The sequence below is a fragment of the Azolla caroliniana genome, unplaced genomic scaffold, assembly GCF_043228905.1.
Source record: "Azolla caroliniana isolate FFs.n. ecotype wild unplaced genomic scaffold, voAzoCaro1.0.p SCAF_598, whole genome shotgun sequence".
NCBI classification, from domain to species: domain Eukaryota; kingdom Viridiplantae; phylum Streptophyta; class Polypodiopsida; order Salviniales; family Salviniaceae; genus Azolla; species Azolla caroliniana.
Window position 1 is genome coordinate 1 of NW_028231033.1, and position 19546 is coordinate 19546.

The window sequence follows — 19546 nt, forward strand, 5'->3', positions numbered from 1 at the left end:
AATATGTCTAAATGCTAGGATTTGTCCAAGTTGAGGATTTGTCTAAATCAGAACATGTCTTAATGAGGCATCTTTCAAATCTATGACTCACCTAAGTCTAAGTTAGGATTTGCCTAAACTTTGGGAGTCATCTAACTTCATGACTCTCTAAGTTAACTGGAAGATCTGTGATTCTTCCACAGGAGCATGGATAGCTTACATATACACACTTAGCCGAATGCTTCACGAATAGCCAGAAACAGTTTTCTTAATTTGCTCATATAGGTATTCTGGTTTGTTTTCCAAATCATCAGATAACATTTTCAGATGCAATCTGTCGTTCAATTTCATAGGCTATGCTAGCCTCTTTTAAGAGATGCTTGCTTTTTTTCTTAACTATGTGAGTATTAAATTCATACATTGAAAGTCATTGGTTCAAATCAAATAGAAGGTTACATAATAACATTTTGCATGACTTCCCTGATAATCATCAAGTTACATTTTCCCCAGCATGACCTAGATCCACTTGGTTGGAAACTATCTGCATTATTAATCAGTAACTTATTTGTATATGTATAATACTATGATAGAATTCAAAGGATAATGGAAGATAATGCTTCGCCAAAAAAATAGAACTAGGTTTTTGCTAGCTTCCCCTACTTTTCATATCATGGACATGGTTTGGACAGTTATTGAGTGGCTGACCCATCGACGTCATTCACTATTAAAATCATCCCGATTAGAAAGATATTATATGGTTCAACTATAATGCACAGAACTAAAAACAGCAATCTACATGAGCTACAACAGAGTAGAAGAAAGAATAATAATTATCTGAAAAGTGCACACAACATTCACAATATTCATGTACCTTCTGCACTCCTTGGAGAACACCTGGTTTGTGTCGAAAGTAATCATTATCCAACACATTAATGATTGCAGTTGTATTCTCCCATGTCCATGATATGTCAGGCTTAGGAAGAGGAAACCAGCCAGCTGCAAAACTCCTATATCAAATTGTTTAGATGATGCATATGGGAGAAACTAAAACTTATATATTAATTGACATCATCTTACATGAATGTGTGTAGCAATAGAATGGAAATCCAGGTATCGTTATGTTCACTCTATAATATACAGATATATTCATAGGTGCAATCTCAAAAGCTCGATAATTAATTGTGTAATTCCCCGTTTCCATCTCTTGAAATGAGCTAAATTCTGGTGACCTTTTATGACCTGTGAACTGTATACTGAGCAGGCTAGCTTGACCTGGAACAGGATTTCCATATTTATCTTTCAACAGAATTACAATAGGAAGGGGAACTAAAATAAGTGGATGGTATTTTAGGCCATCTGTAGCAGCAACAACAGTATCTGCAATGCTGACGTTTCCTGAAAAAGAACCATAATGTAAGCAAAAGTTAAAGGATCTGAAATATGCCTAATATGAAGAAATATAGGGAAATATATACTTAATAGTTATATGCACAGGATTACCACAACAAAGAAGAGTAATGTAAATGAAGAATTTGGTTTCTTTAATAATAGACCTACAAGCTTCTCCTACATAAGCAATTATAGGACAATCATGATTGAGCATCACTTGACAATACTATATGGCTTGATCCTAGACTCAGAATTGAGTATATGGGGAGAGTGAAATTGCTTCCATTCACAACATTGGATCACAAATTGACCCTTCGATCCCTTACCAAGGAAGGCAGAGCCCATAACAAGAGGATTTATTGCTGCTTTTCCAAAAATCCTTCGACACTGTGACGCATGCTCGGTTTTTGCAACATCTAGAAGCCCTTGGTGTCACTATAGATATGCAATGGAGAATCTATGCACTGAATGAATCCATATCAGGAAAAGTGCGCTCTCCCAATGGTTTGTTGGAGATGGTAGCTAGCACAATCGAAGTTAAACAAGGATGCCGACTATCACTAACTCTCTTCAGTCATGAGATATCACATTACATAGAGAGATTCAGGGGTTCAGGAGCATGCCTAGCGGGTACAGCCATACAAATATTACTATATGCATATGATATTGTGCTGATCTTCGACTCTCCGGAGGGACTAAAAAGACATCTAAACACATTAAAAGTACTTTCTACAGAAAACAGCTTGTCAATAAACATGAATAAAACTAAAATGATAGTGTTTAACACCACTCAAGCATGGGTAATAAGATCAGAACCAAAATTCTTCTCGTGGAAAAGGTTGCATACACACACTCCTACACATACCTAGGAGTAACCTTCATAGGGCCTAGGTTCTCTCCTTGAGGGAGGCTGCTTGTGCCGGACTTTCCCTTGGTGCTCTTGAAAGACAATCTGCAGATTTTCAGTTCCAAGAGCCGCGAACTAAAATATGGCTATTTTGATACACTTGTGACAACAACTCTTCTCTATGGAGTAGAAACAGGGGGACAGAGTCTTACCAAGACAAATAACTTGAAAGATTTAGAGCGACCTTTAGTCTCAATGATTGCCTGCATGATAAGGAGCAAAGCATTGGTGCCACATTATATAATCTGGAAAGAGATGGGAGCAGCCCTTATAATCATCGAGGCATTATTCAGATCAGCGAGCTGTATCCAATGGCTTTGGGAGCTCTTTAAACGAAGGATAGAGTGCATTTATGCTTCTGCCATGTGGCTCGAACCATTGGCATGATCAAAATATCCCTTTGGCAAGAAGATGGTCCATTATAAGACACTTTTACACACATCGGTGGATGGATTATTCATCAGGCTCTCTTATATGGACATACATCTAACCTGTGCACTGCGCAGTGTGATAGAGCAGCTGCAAACTTCTTCACATCCATTAGAGATTGAGATGGGCAGATATGCACGAATACCTCTCGAAGAAAGAATTTGCCAATTGTGTCATCAGGAATCTGAGGACACAATGTTTGTCACTGTAGTGTTTTTTATGAAATGAGAGATACTCTCTTTAACCAAGGCTTTGGCCACCTACACAAGGTAATGGAACATGAGGAACAACCATGCTTGGGGATTTTTTTGCTAGAACTCAAGAGACATAGGGAGAAGTTGTTGAAGGACAATATAATATAGCCACACAAGCTCATCAACAAAGAATAATCACAACTTTCTTATGGACCATCACTCCTACTCATGCTATAAGTCAATCAAGGGCTACACGAATGGGCTCCCAACCAGGACCAGGAAAAGAGGTTTTAATAGATTGGACAATTGCAATTTGCCGTGCACATAGGCCTCGCCCTCATGAACCATGATCTCTCGCCATTGACAGATAAACACCTTATCTCTCGCCATCACAAGTGCTTCTCCATTGAATGGTTAATCAATATCAATGTGTTACTTTGATGGTTAGTGCATAAGTAAATCATGACATATTGGCACAGTATCCTTGACACATAGACAGAATCACTTACTATCATGTGTGTGCGTAACAGCTGTCCCAGATACGTCACAAGGTGGATACTGGATATTGTACAGAACACTATTTTGCTGATGATCATCTGACTGATAATAGTTAATCTCAAATCAATTAGAAAGTGGCTATGACAGCGAAGATGATTTGCATTGGAGGGTAATCGATGTCACTACGCATCAGTCAGAGGGTTAACTGACTGGGATAATTAAATCATGACATCTTGGTATGATATCCTTGTCTCATCAGTAATTCTACAGTAGACAGAATTACTGCCTATTAAGTATGCACATACCAGCTGTTTCATATATAGCACAAGGTGGATGCTGGATATTGTCCGGGACTGTATTTATGATGATCATCTGAATCATCAGGAGGCAAAATGTTCAAGATACCAGTGGAATATCCTGCAACTATGACCATAAAGATTAAAAGTTCGACAAAGCCTTGACACAACATAAACTGTCTACGCTGCATTGATATTTTTGCAGCCAAGAAAGACATCCAAAGTACAAGTTAGAACCTGAGAGTAATAAAGTGCTTGATATCATCAGTTACATTTTATGGAACAAGACTGTTCAGAGGAACCACCTGGAATCTAGAGGTTATTTTTTATTTGCGCTTTAGTTATAGACTATCTGATTTGGATGAGATTTTCTTAAGCAAATCTAGTAATACTTCAAAGACCAAGGCATATTGACTGACCATAGTGTGTGAACAACAAAGGTGTCCCCACTCAACCTCTTTTAAGGTATATGGGAAAGAAGCATCTCTACCTCTGCATATTGACTGACCATAGTGTGAACAACAAAGGTGTTCCCACTCAATCTCTATTATGGTATATTGGATGGAAGCATCTATACTATTCACGGACATGCTTCTTTTGAGATGTCTACAGACAGATTGAGTTTATCCATGACTTTTTCTTGATAGCCTATGGTCATCTACATTGAAAATTTCAGATGAAAACTTCATTGAAAAACTTCCCCTCAACTACTTCCACGGACTAAAGCCACTATTGGGCATACATGGTTGCAAATTACAGAAGTAAACACTTGTTAAAAATTACAATCATAGACATGCTCATTAAAAGTCTACCTGCATATACAACCTTTTTTATTTGTCTTGAAGAATTTAATGGCACATTGCAGTACAACAAAAGCATATCATGTTCTCCAGATCTATTGAGTGTAATACTTATTTTATAAAGGCCAACTTTATCTAACACTCTGGTTCCAATGACTTTCATCTCGTTTTCACTTTCTGGGTCAACGATTGCTGAGACTGTTCGACTATATCCTTCCACATTTTCCCCATCAATATCTTTGAGTTGTATAAAAAATGTTGACAACTGACCAACAACAGAAGGGTTTAATCCTAATCCATATATAAGAGATTTGTTTTCTTGTACCATATACGCTGTAAAAAAATTCAGAATATTATATGCTATGTTTACACAGTAAATATACCTTTACGAGACCAAATTGATCAGGACTTACTAATTAAGTGCATGTAAGAGAAATGAAATGTCATAGTAACATCTTAGAAAAACCAAAGAAGTTATATCCAATGAGATCTGATATAATGTCTGATAACAAGAAAAATACAGATAAGACATTGTGATGATGTTATTCATTGTAAACACCAGGAATGTGGACATATGTATCATAAATTATCTAAAAAATTCGTGCATTGTCTCTCAAGAATCTAGTAGAATGACATCAGTATCTCCCACCTATTAGAGTGTGCTCAGTGGCAGATGATGGAACTCCAGATCCATTGATGCAATCACTGCCTATAATCATGTGTAAATATGTGTGCATCACAAGTGCAACAATTGAATGGCTATTAACTAGGTTCCCCTGAGAAAGAAAGATATATTAATGCCTACCAGATATTGAAATCAACCAATGAGGCAAACCATTATTACAACTATGGGTTATTTTGGTTATCCATGATACTGACATTAATTCATTGGATGGAATTACAAGCATGAAGCACATATCTACTATATATAGGATGAGTGGTAGTGATGGGTCATGGCGTTGGATGATGGTGCGGTAGAGCGAGGAAAGATGAAGTGCATGAATTCCTCTTAGAGGTGCCCTCAAGTGATAATGAAAAGCAATGATATGGCTCTGTTTTGACTTATGGCACTGTATCCTGATACAAGATATTTCCATTGTCAACACAGGATTCTTTTGACTCATGTACACTGTCTCCTGGTACTAGATATCTCTACTGTCACCACAGGATTCCTTTTCTTGCTCAATGGTGATTCCACGGCACATTGTCGTCGGGAGTGTATACCATGGAAGAAGTCAGTGATGTGTGATTGCCCCTGCATTCCATGTGCTAATGTACAGGTTGATTGCTTATGTTTCTTACACTCGGGCGGACCTTGGTCTAAGAGACATGGGTAATCCTTCTCCATCATGTAGTAGAGGTCAGCAAATAATGTGGCATACTTCTCACTTATGTGTTTGCAGGATAGGAATCTGCACATAGAGTGCATACTCTGCTGAATCAGCTAACTTCTAATACCATGTTTCTTATGAAGTTATGCATTTCTTGCTTGTAAACCATATCAAGAATCATTCCATCTCATGCATTAAGTAAAATGTTCTTAAACATAATCAAAACAGTGAAGGAAGGAGAGTTTTACTTCCAAGCACTGAGAAATTATATGGACACCCACTAATTTTGTTCCCTGATACGTCCTCTATGTATAATGAAAATATTCCAGCAGCGGTGGTTGTGAATGTTATCAATTGAGTTCCTTTACCAGAACCCTCTGCAGCTTGAAACCAAATATCTGCATAAGGAGATGGTATTGTTTCGTCTCCTCGGTATATTATAACTTGAAGATTAGCCAGGGCACCCACAGCATTCCCCCATTTATCCTTTTGAAAAATGTAGAGTTTTACTCCTTTATTTGGTGCAAAGATATTGACTCGATATTTCCATTCGGCATATGTATGTTGAAATGATAGAGGACCTGTAGTAATACTGCATGTTATCAAGATTATCGCACAATCACAATGCTTAGACATTGGCCTCTTAAACACCTTGGCAATCATTGCTATATGAAATACTCTTCACCAATTAACATTAAAAAATAGAACTAAAACTGTGAGTGGAAACATAGCTCGAAATAAAAATTAGTTTGACACTCGTAAATGGGCTTCAGGGGTGTCAATGATAGATATATAAAAGCAATGATGGTTATTATTATGGCGTTGATGAAAATGGATAGGCCATGTGTAAGACCTACATCTGTATAAGGACAAAACTTTGAAGCTGAACAGTATGCATACTCTGTTCCAGTGGACAGAGCTGGAGCTTGCAGAGGGAGCCTAGAGAGAGCTTAGGGGACACAGTTGTGTAAGATCTAACATTTAAGGGCACACAAATATGTATAGTTGATTGAAACCAAAGAATCTGGATTTTTCATGCACCAAAGGTAAAACTTTACAGAAATCCATAGATGGGTGGAACATGTGTAAAGTTAAAGGCATGTGTTTGCTTTGAAAACACAATGCATCAAATAATAAACAGCCAAGATTTCTGCAACCATTCCTATTTTGCATCACGTGCCCAACATAAAGACATCAAATTTCTAGCAAATATAATAATGGAAATAAAGTACTAACTTTAAAGATGGATCAATTTACCATCCTCCACAAAGAAAGACAAGGGTGCATTGAAAAGGAATTCACTCTGATTTCCATGTCGTCCCACCTGCAACCATTGCTTCCCTGTCTTCCTTGTCGAAAATGAAAGAACGATATTTCCAGGTACATTTGTGAAACCAATATTAAATGTCAAATTCTCTGTGTCTTGTCCTTGGTCATTGACAAGTTTTGGTATAAATAAATCTGAAACAGTTTTATTTGATGGTGAAAGGACAGGATTCCCAAAAACGTCTCTAATCAAAATGTTGAGTTTCAAGACTTCATCTGGTTTGGAACGATTAACTCCACCATACCAGGAGCCAAGAGAAGCATGGATAGAGATATTTCCTGAATCGCAAAAGAACTGCACATAAGGCGATCCTCTAAATCTTAAATAGGTGTATGCTTCTCAAAAATAAAATAGAATAATAAAATATTATCTTCATTGGTAAGTTTATAGTTTACCTGGATACACAGTAAATGAGAGAGGAGAATTCTGAATTTCTTCACCATTATTTTCAACTTGTAGAGAGAATACCCCTACCAAACAAGGCATAAAGGTGATTGAAATATTTCCATGATTCATGAGTATAGCTATATTTGATATATACATGTTTTCTCCCTTCCTCCCATTTACCCTCAGAGAGAACTGCAAAGTGCTGGCATTAATTTTAGTTCGAATGTTGTTGCCATAGGCATCATGCAAAGAAATATTGATTGCAGCATCATGTCCTGCTCTGAACTTGTTGATACCATTATGCCATGAAGCTCGACATTGTGCAATTGAAACAGTTGCTAGAATCATAAACATAAACAGAAATGTATTATCTTTTTATTTATGAACCAAATATCTTTTTTATTCATAGGCTTTGCAGTTAAATTGGAAAATATGTAGCAGGGAAGCAACTGACAGTGGAATTCATCAAACACCCAGACTTGAGAGACATTTTTTTATCAATAAAATTTGCAATTCAGGTTCAAACTCACAAATTGTTTTGTAATGAAGAAGTTTTTTTGTTTTGAAAACAGGGCTTTGCATATATATTAAATTTACCAAAAACCATTGATATTGCCAAGCAACCTAGTTATGATGATTGCACACAAATTATATATATAGATACTATAACTAGAGTATCTAAGTCTTTGTCATTATTGATGGAAGCCGTGCAAAATAAACCATTGCCTACATCAAATTATTTAATAGCTTGGGAGTATTGAGCTCTAATAACATAGGTCTGCTTCTCAAATAAATCTAATTGAGTTTAATCACAATATTGTGAATGTGCAGCTGAGAATGAGACAATGGCTTGCTTGGTATGTTGTAATACTTGATATTACCAATCAATAGGATATTAAGGCAAAAGGTTCCCTGTAATAGACGTGCTAAATGATGGGCAATGGAAAACTACCAAAAAAGGTTAATTTCCCCTCTTATATGATAAGCAATAGCTCAAACGAAATGAGCACAATTGTTGCCATCAATGTGAAACTTTCAAAAACACACTGCCCCTTATAACATATCTGGTTAATAATGATATACTGCAGAATAACATGGGCAAGAAGATGACCATTTAGTCTCACTTCACCAAAGGGTCATGACCAGTGAGTTGTGACTTTAACTAAGGGATTTTTACATCATTTCTAATTAAATTTCTTGGAATCAATCAACTTAGCTGATAAGGTTATCTGAATACATACTTATCTGATGGTAGAATATTATGGAATTTTATTTCGTTGAATTGGGCAGTCAATATTACCTGAGACTACAGAGAATTTGAGGGTTGAATTTGAAATCGCAATGTTATCCTTCCCTATCCATATCTTGAAATTTCCAACAATATAAGGTACAAACTGTACCAGCTCATAGCCCAAACCAGATGTGACTGAAAAATTGGTCGGAATCATCCGTTGTATAGATCCTATAGAGTATAGTATCATACTGAATCCTGTGGTATTCTGATTCTTCAAGGTAGAATTCAACATATTTTTATATTTGTCTCTCAGTATGATTTTAAAAGAAGCAGAAGATCCTGCCAGAAATAAGTTCCCATTTACCCATTCAGCAGTACAAGAGGAAATTGAAAGTGCCGCTGTAAACAAATGCCAAGAAAAACAGGAATAAATTAGTAGAAAGAAAGAGAGAGATATTAATGTCTTCTAAGAGGCCAAAATGGCCTATAAGACCAAACAAGAGATTACAATGTAAGTGTTGTCTTGTCTTTGAGAACAATAAACCAAAATAGAATAAACATTACTCAGTAAATATAAAAGTAAATAAGATAAAGAGAGAGTAAAGAATGTGGTTTTGGGAACATGTGCGATTCTCAAGTTAAATATATTATAACTTTTGTCTTCGAAAGATCTCGAGCATAGGTTGATCCAGAATGGAGAGGTCTCCGAAGCGAGGGAAGCACCTACAATGGCCTTTATCTATCAAAACAAGAAGGGAGCCACCTTACCTTTAATGGCATAATATTGCTCTCCTTTTCAAGAGAGGAATATTGGCCTTAAATCAAGGCTTATTTATGACTGATTGTGTGGAACCTTGTGCCTCTCTCACTTTCACACATGTGTGTGTGAATCTCTCTCTCTCTCATAACTTTTATACACTTGTGCACCTCCTCCTTTTCATTCCTTTATGCACATTTGCTTCTCATCTCTCTACCCTTTTGCACATGTGCATTTCTTCTCACTTACTTTTTGTGCACCTCATGCACCCTTCACTTTTCCTTATTTTGGTACCTGTGCCTATGGCACCTTTGCCCCACATTCACACATGTTTGCACTCCCGCACTTGGCCTCTTTTTACGAGAATTTCACACCATTGCGGGGCATCTTCACGACAACGTGGGCATGAGACATATGTGTGGGGACTGCCCGGGAATGTCATATAGAAAGAAATATATATATATATAAGTATTTTAAGATATAGAAAGAAAGAAAGAAAGATATATTAACATCTTTTAAGAGGCCAAAATGGCCTATAAGACCAAACAGGAGATCACATCTTAAGTGTTGAGACGTCTTTGAGAACAAGAAATCAAAATAAATAAATGTTACTAAGTAAAAAAAAAAGTAAATAAGATAAAACGAGACTAAAGAATTTGTTATCGGTAAATGTAAGATTCACAAGTCAGATATATTGTAATTGTAACGTCTACGAATATATGTACCTGGCACCACATAAAGTGTAAATGGTGAGCCTGTTATTTGTGTGTCATCCACATTGCCAACTTGCAAAAACAGCCTCCCCGCTGTAAATGGAACAAACTGAATAATTTCATGTCCTGAATCACTTTCTGAGCTCACCGAAAGATTGGCAATTTCAGAACTATTTGAAATTACAGAAAACTGAAAAAAATCAGACCGGCCATTCTCTGTACTGAAAGTATTGTTGTAGACATCTTTGATTAAAATAAAGAGTGAAGCCACCTGCCCTGCCTTAAAAGTGTTATTTCCCTCATCCCAGTCAAGTAAACAATTTACTACATAAATATCTCCTGTTCACAAACCAATTACACACTAGATCAACTCAAATTTATTCAAAGTAGATTTACTTTCTTCACATATTAGGAATATAAGCAATTATCAGCCACATATATTAAGCACAATAGTTGATATACCTGCAGTAATGTTAAACTTAAAAGGAGATTTCAAAAGTGTAACTCCTTCTGGATCCACGACATGTAGAAGATAATTCCCTGGTGTGGTTGTCTTATACTCAAACAGTTGGTATCCCGCTTTTACATCAGCAAAAAGGGAAGCTTGATATATAATAGTTGCTGTATCTGTTTCTTTCTTGACTTTGCCAATTAATTTCTGATTTTGAATAGAAGCTCCATAAATCCAGTTGTTATATGCATCCCTTAAATGTACATACAGTTTTGCTTTTGATGTTGCTTTGAATACATTAATTCCATTGATCCAACTGCCAACACTGTGATTTAGAGAGACAGAACCTACCATCATAAACATATGCATGCTATCAAACTGGAATATATTTATGCCCCCTTTCTTCATAGGTTTGCTAGAACTGAAACCCCAACTTCACTCATCAGAAATGCCAGATATTTTGAGCTATAGAATTACTGTATCCACAATGGCGCTAAATTTTTACTTTTCAATATTTTCAGCATCATAAACAGATTATATATTTGCCATGAAATCAGATTATACCTTCAGTACTGGATTTAGGGATATTCACTAGACCATGAATATTCTCTATCTTTTCTGCATATGAAAGGCAAATCTATCGTCGATGACTCAGTACTTGGCTAAAATTTTAATGGTCTTGATAGAAGTTGACAGACACCGTAGAATTGACAGAATGTGTAATATATGTGCGTACACCATGTCTATTCTTTATTTGCTTCTACTTGCCTATCTATCCTGGCAACTGCAGTTACACTTGTATCTTTTCATTATGTTTTTACCCAGGTCATCATTCTCCGTCTCTTTACAACAGCTCTTGGTATGAAGATGCCCCCCTATATTGCCCTCCTTTTCCAGTTATCTGAAGATGGACATATCATCTGTCCTATTATATGGATCTACATATATTTCATGCACTCCGTAGCATGACAAAGTAGCTCAAGACCCTTTCACATCAGTTAAGGATTGAAACAAGCAAACATCCAATTACATAAGAGAGATCGGGTAGTTCAGGAGCATGCTTAGCAGCCAGACCAACACTACCATATGTCGATGACATTGTGTTGATCTCCAACTCTATGGAGGTAACATTTTGAAGTCATTTTGTAAAGATAAAAATTTGTTGGTTCACACCAATAAAACCAAAGTGATGATTTTTTTAACACCACTGAAGCATACATAATGAAATTTAAAACAGAATTCTACACACGATCCTACTCATATCTATCAAGTAATATTCATAGGGCCTCAATTCTCCCCATGTAAATCTTTTTGTGGATCATTTGGTCACATTGAGAGTAATCATGGAAGAGAGTCGACTACAAAGAAAAACATTTTATTGTTGTTTTGTAGATTTCAAGAAAGCTTCTGATACCGTACCATGAAGTGAGCTTTGGAAAAGAATGGTAGAGATTGACATGCCATTAAAGTACCAAGTTGTTGTTGCACGCCTATATCAACAAGTTAAATACCAACTAAAAATGGATAGTGGATTCTCAAAGCACTTTTTAAGTAACATGGGGGTTAAGCAAGGATGTCCACTATCACCTACACTCTTTAGCTTACGTATTGATAAATTAGAAGAAGTGGTGAATAAGGTTGCAAGAGAAGAAGGATTGAATGCCCCCAAATTGATGCAACATGTTATCTTATTGCTTCTATATGCAGATGATGTGGCACTCTTCTCATATGATGTTGATAGTATACAACATTTACTTGGGGTAATAGAAGAATTTTGCCATAGTAGTGGACTAGCAGTGAATGTGGAGAAAACAAAAATGATGGTAGTACAAACCATCCAACCTCATCATTACCCTATGCTCACATATAGAGGTGAACATATACAATTTGTTCAAAGCTTTAAATATCTTGGTATTGATGTACCCGCCACAAATAAATGGAGTGCATGCTTTGATTCTAGGCTCCAAGCAGGTTGGAAATCGTATTACCTTTTGGAGAACCAATGCAACCAAAGTTATACTTGTGGATGGGAAGTAAAACTAATGTTGATCAATGCCATGGTAGCTCAAGTATTGCTTTATGGAGTAGATGTATGGGGTGGCACCATCTCTCTTAATGCATGGAATGAGATTGAGAAAATTCAAAAGATGTTTTTAAGGAGGCAATTAGGAGTTAAATGCACTACCTCTTACTAGGTTATGCTCTTGGAAATAGGTGTTCCCATAGAAATGTCAACCAAGTTATGCTCTTGGTGGAATCATTAAGGATGAAGTGGGAAGATGCAAAGAGGACAAAGCTAGAATACTACATTGCAAATGTCAACCCTGAATGTTGGTCTCAATATAAAGCAAGAATGCCTATTGACTGTATCCAACCTTATCTCATTACCAATATGAGTAGTAATGCTCGTAGAGCCCTTACACTACTTCGCACTCGATCTCACAAGTTAGGTATTGAAGTTGCATCATGGTATCAAAATGTAACGAATTTGAAGACATGTAAAGTATGCAATGAAGGCATGGTAGACGATGAATGTCGCTTGCTCTTCACATGCTCGACATATAGTGCAATTAGTTCACGATATGCTAACATACTAAGAGGGAGTGATAACTTAAGTCCCATACTTAAAGACACCACCTAGAAGGTTGAGCTCATATGTGTATGCTTTATTCACGCATAGAGACTTTGTGCTTCAATGTATGAATACAACTTCTTAGGAAGGAGACACATACCAAAAACACATTTATACTCATGTCCCATAAGTCAAAACTGGCCTCTTTATGGACGATAAAAATTCTAATTCTAATTCTGTACTCGACTTCTTGTGAATATGCATCCCTTCATGACCTTGAGAGGCAGTACACATGTATCCAGTTCCAAGAACCACAAAATCGAATTGTGATTGTTCGATACACTTATAGCACCAACTCCTCTACGGAGTAAAAATTTGGGGACTAAGCCTCAAGCATGGGTAATGAAAGATTCAAACCTGAATTCTAAGATGGTCCTACACATCTCTAGGAGCAATATTCATAGCGACTCGGTTCTCCCCACAGAAATCTGGCTGCGCTCAACTTTCTTGTCAATATGCAGCCCTTGATGACCTTGAGAGACAATGTGCACATATCCAGTTCTAAGAACCCCGAACTAAATTGTGGTTGTTTGATAAACTTGTAGAACCAACTCTATAAAGTAGAAATTTGGGGACTGGTCCTTCATAGGGCACATGGACTTGGAGATGTTTAGTTTCAATGATTGCCCACAAGCAAGGAGCAAAGCATCAGTGCCCCATGATATAATCTGGGTGGAGATGCCATTGTATGATATCATAAGATTTTCTATTATGGGGGATATAATAGTATTAGGGGACTTCAATGTAAGTACTAAGAATGAACAACTTTGTTTGCCATAAGCAAGACCGTGTTTGGAGAATTTGTGGCGTGGGGAGTTGGCCTACAGCAATGAGCTCAAGATAGAAACAAAGTAACAAAATGCTGCAATATATGCAGCAATGAGCCCAAGGGAGGTGCAAGCATGGTTGATTACTTGATGAGATCTGTATCCCTTCAACCAAAGATAATGATTTCACTATCTCTAGAGGAAGTCACACAATTAGAGCAATTTCATTATGCCGCTACAAATGTTTTTCCTAACACCACAATCGGCAAGGCATCCATGCATGATAGAGCCACAAACTAGTTGGGAAGATGAAAAATGTCATAATACAAAGAGGTGTTATAAATGAAAAGTAAGTTGGGGAATTCATACACATAAATAAGCAAGAATAATCCCCAATGCCTTCACAAGAAGAAGAAGAGATTAATGCAGATCTATTGGTTGTTCCTTCGAAAGAAAGAAAGATATATTAACGTCTTTTAAGAGGCCAAAATGGCCTATAAATCCAAATAAGAGATTACATCTTAAGTGTTGTCTCGTCTTTGGGAACAAATCAAAATAAAATAAATATTACACAGTAAATATAAAAGTAAATAAGACGAAAAGAAAAGAAACGAGGGAATCTGGTTTTTGGCACATGTGAGATTCTCAAGTTAGGTATATTGTAGCTTTTGTCTTCGAAAGATCTATAGCATAGGTCGATCCAGAATGGAAATGTCTCCAAAGCGAGGGAAGCAACTACGATGGCAAGAGATAATGGTTTTTATCTGTCGATGACAAGGGTGTTGAGGTCGAGGTCCATGGGGCCGGGGCCTATGTGCACGGCAAATTTGCCCGATCAATAGTAACCCCTTTGGTATGTCCTAGACTTGAGCCCATTTGTGTATCCCATGATTGACTTGTAGCATTAGTAGGAGTGATGGGGCTAAAGAAAGTTGTGATTGTTCTTTGTGGATGAGCTTGTGTGGTTGTATTCTTCAACAACTTTTCCCGATGTCTCTTGAGCTCTAGCAAGAAAAGTCCTAGGCATCGTTGGTCCTCATATTCCATTACATTGCGTAGTGGGCCAAAGCCTTGTTTAAAGAGGCAATGGTATCTCCCTCTGATTTCATAAAAAACTAGAGTAACAAACATAGAGATCTTCAGATTCCACTCCTGCATGACATAATTGGCAAATTCTTTCTTCTAGAAGTATTTGTGTATATCTGCCTACCTCAATCTCTAACTGATGTGATGAAGTTCGCAGCTGCCCTATCACACTATGCAGCGCATAGGATAGATGTTTGAGAAGAAAGTAAACAATCATGGAAAATGTTTGATGGCATGCAATCTAGCACACAACTAGCCACCTGAGGATTGGGATGAATATGCAAACATACTCTTATGCAGCGCAACAGAGTATGACAAACACTTTCTAGCCCATGCTAATGCACATGGATTCATGATATACAATGGTTGTCATAATGGCCAAGATCTGATGCTTTTAAGATTAATGGAACCCTGAGGGACATGCAAGAACAACCAATTACATTAAGGGATCTCCATCCCTTCTACCCGAGATAACAGATTTCACTATCTCTAGTAGACATTTTGGCTTGACAGTAGATCACATATATCTATGCTTTAAGGTGAAGGATGTGATGGATGGATGACAAAAGGACAAATAGGCTAAGAACAAGATTGGGCATGCTAAACACCAATTTATTTGCAAGATACTTTATTTGTATAGTTGTGGAGTATAATGGCATGCTTCCAACGCCTTCACACGAAGAAAAAGAGATCATATTTGGCAATTCGAGATCAGATGTCTGTTAGTTTGCCTGTCATTAAACAGACTCCATGCTCTTTTACTTTTTTCTTCAAGGATCCATATATACTTTTTCTTCTCCATTACTCTGATAGGCAGCTCAAATTGTTTTTCACATCGGTTAGAATTTGAGATAGGAAGATGTGAACACAAATCTATGGAAGAATGGATCTGCCAATTCTGCCATACTCGGGTGTAATCAGAATAACAAATACACAAGCTCCGACCTATTATGTGTTATCGAAAGGGATGCAAATAGATCGGGCAATAGCAATGTGCCATGCACATAGACAAGACCATCTCAACCACAAGCCCACCATAATTGTCATCAACAATATAGGCCTTTATCACTCAGCATCAAAGGTGCTTCTATCATTTCAAAGATCTCTTCATCTTGGAGAGGCTCATATAGGATATTTCTTCAATGTCAGAAGGTTCAGTCTAAGGTAATGTTATGCAATCTTGTTGAGAATCAAGCTCAATGGGTGAACATGTGCTTATGAAGAAAAGCACGATGTATGAAAAAATGCAGTGAGCACACTTTACTATAACCCGTGTGAACTATCTAGTTACACGAAGAACTAGATTGTGATATCTAGTTAGTTGTCAAGTGTAAATGTGGTCAAAGAATATCATATATTCTTATGATAGAATCGTACTCAAGCGGATATCTTGATTAGATTCCACCAACCACATTTAATGTGGCAGTTTCTGGAGGACTTTTATATAAAATCCCCTTGGCCCATTGGGTTTAGTTGATGATCTTTAGTCGATTAATATAGTCGATGTAATCTCTTATTTGGTCTTATAGGCCATTTTGGCCTCTTAAAAGACGTTAATATTTCTTTCTTTCTTTCTTTCTTTCTTCAGCGCATAAGCTATCATCCCCCGACTGTGTATTTTATTATTTCTGGTTATTTTCTCTGATTCCTTCTCTTGCAAACACACCCAGTCTCACACACACACTACGCTTCCACATATGTACTCCAACTCTACGAGAGTTAGATTCTTTACAAATCTTTTTTCTAGTCTTATACGCAATTTTGGTCTCTTAAAAGTTGTTAATATAGTTTTATTTCACAATCTATCAATCCCACAACATCAGTTCTAAAACGTGTGGATTCTTCTCATCACTTTGATATATTACATCTGATAATCATCTTGATGAGATGAGCACTTTTCTAGATTACCACTTTTTCCTCTAGTGTTTGACTACGTTTTCATTGTTGGCTACCCTTGTTGGGTCTTTTCTCTTAAAAAACAAGTCTTTGTTGCTCATTTTTTGCCTGTAGTCTATTCTGAGGAAATGCTGAATAATACAAAGACATACAATCGCCAAAGAAGTGAAGGAAGGTGGTAGAGATGAATTCTATATAAGAAACCATGGTAGTGGATTGTAATGTCATGCAATATGGCCCTCAATAAAATAAAAATGAAACCCGATATAGGCACTTATCAATATTTGGAGAAACTACGTTCGCAAATTCCCATGTGTTTGAACTATTATCATAATTGATTATTTACTTGACATTTCAGCATTTATGATATAGGCATAACATAATGCTAATTTTAATGGTTTCAGGGATGTGTAAGTGAGAAACCAGTTATCCTAGGACTTAGGACAAAACCATAAGGACCTATGACACATGGGAACACGTAGTGGTCTGTTGGTCTGGAAACCTAAGGTATTGGGATATATAAATGGAACTCGCTACCCCTTCATTACGGCAGCTTGAGACGTTGTTGAGACTCTATTGGTGAGCAATGCTCTCTTCATTTGGATCTGTTCATCTCAACATCGACAGTATAACATAAGGTAATAGTCGGTGGTATGGGACACGAATTGTATTTTATGTTCATCTCTTGTCCTTCACTTGGGATTAGTCAGTGTGGTTAAGCACCTTGATCCATTTTTTCCTTAATCAAAATATTCATTTTGATTCGTAATACTTTCCATACTATAGACTCCCCATTATGTTGATCTCTTTTTGTATATAGCTCCCAATTGCACTTAAGCTTTTCTAAGACCATGGCAGTTTATGGTTTCCATACCAAGTTGCTTTCTCCCAAATTTCCAGCTTGAACCAATCTACACCAGCATCTCCCAACTTTCGTCCTTTAAGCCTTGTATCTTCAGCTGAACTTTCAAGTTACAGTTCTTTAACATGAGCTTCAAGGTTCTTCCAAACTAACTTGAAGCCTACATTGATATTGTCGTGATCTGTTGTCATTTATGTGTTCTCAGGAAAACTACATTTTTGGCCATTTGTTTCCTGCAAGTGTTTCAAGAAACAAGTACTTTGACAAATCTACTATATCCAACTTTTTACAGCTCCTTTGAAACTACAAAATAGAGACAGCTGATGGAAACCCCATCAGTTAATCCTATAAATTCACATAAGCCCTACATGACTGAAAAATGCTCCAGATTAAACCCAAGATTTATGTCAATATCAAGGTTCATCAGAAAGCATACCACCTGTATATCTACTTATCACAATACACATTTACTGGAGTTCAAGAAAACCATTGTCCAGCATTAATTTCCTACAGAAAATGTGAGCAAAATTCCTTCATACTCTCCAAATTCTCATAGAAGAATATAGATCCATAGTACACTTTTAATGAAGTACAGCCTTATGACGGATGTTTACAGCTTTGTTGAAACATTCATATATTAAGATTAATGGAAGTAAGGCAATCTTGGATTCCTTTTGAAACCACACTCATTATACCTGGAAGCAAAACCATTGTCGCAGGTGTTTCTCCTAGTCGGTCCGGAACTGCTGGATTTTCAACTGACAATATATCCATTCTGTATAGTGTACTATTGCTTGCCATAGAGTTTGTAACACGACAAGAAATTGGGTACATCCCTGTACTAGCACTTCCTACTTGGCATGTTACATTTGGTAAAACTGATCCAGTTAACTTATTAACGACATTGAAACTCAAGGAAGGAGCTCCAGAGTAATGTGCACATTGTCCACAGCTTAGGCTACATTCTAATGCTCCAATGCAGGGTGATGTTTCACATCCATATTTGAAGGCTTCAATAGAAAAATTGAATTGAATTCCTTCATAAATTTTATTTACAGATGTTTTTGAGAGGCTGCTCCTTGTACATCTGGGGCTTATGTTTGCAGTTTGAGCTGTATATCATTAGCACATGGCCATAAAACCACTGATTATCAAAGTGTGGAGCATTATTTCCCCAAATCAACTTTTATGCAATAAAATGTTCTTGAAAGTTTTCTGTACACAAACTGTTCTCATATACTACATTGTCAAGTCTCACATAAGGGAAGGGAGATATTCTAAAATTTCTCCATAGACTGTGTCATGACTCATGGCACATCACTCTATTCTCTAGACATTGGCCTTACTTGCTTATCCAACTTCTTAGGTGTGAATGAGGAAGGTTAATAATATATAATAGTCATAGATAAGCTGGTGTACATGTAGACCTTCGATGTGAGTCAACTAAAAGGATTACTCCATCAACGTAACTCCTGAAACCAGTTTTATCATCATCATTGACTACACATATCATCTTCATTATTGATTACAAATAGTGTCCCATTTATTTTTCCACATTATTCATTCTTCATCGGAAACCCTGAGGCAGTGTTCAGTTTCCTTTCCATGCGT

At 36.9% G+C, this 19546-nt stretch overlaps 1 protein-coding gene across 1 annotated transcript; it reads right to left on the reverse strand.

Moving 5' to 3' along the window:
• Positions 1-775: 775 nt before the first annotated feature.
• On the reverse strand, positions 776-19051 carry LOC147847891 (uncharacterized; the record flags this gene model as incomplete). Its single annotated transcript, XM_087338759.1, has 10 exons — positions 776-975; positions 1057-1374; positions 4505-4825; positions 6072-6404; positions 7081-7428; positions 7546-7875; positions 8838-9170; positions 10254-10580; positions 10704-11039; positions 18631-19051. Coding segments are annotated over 10 exons (3267 nt in total), but the record flags the coding sequence as incomplete, so codon positions are not given.
• Positions 19052-19546: the final 495 nt, after the last annotated feature.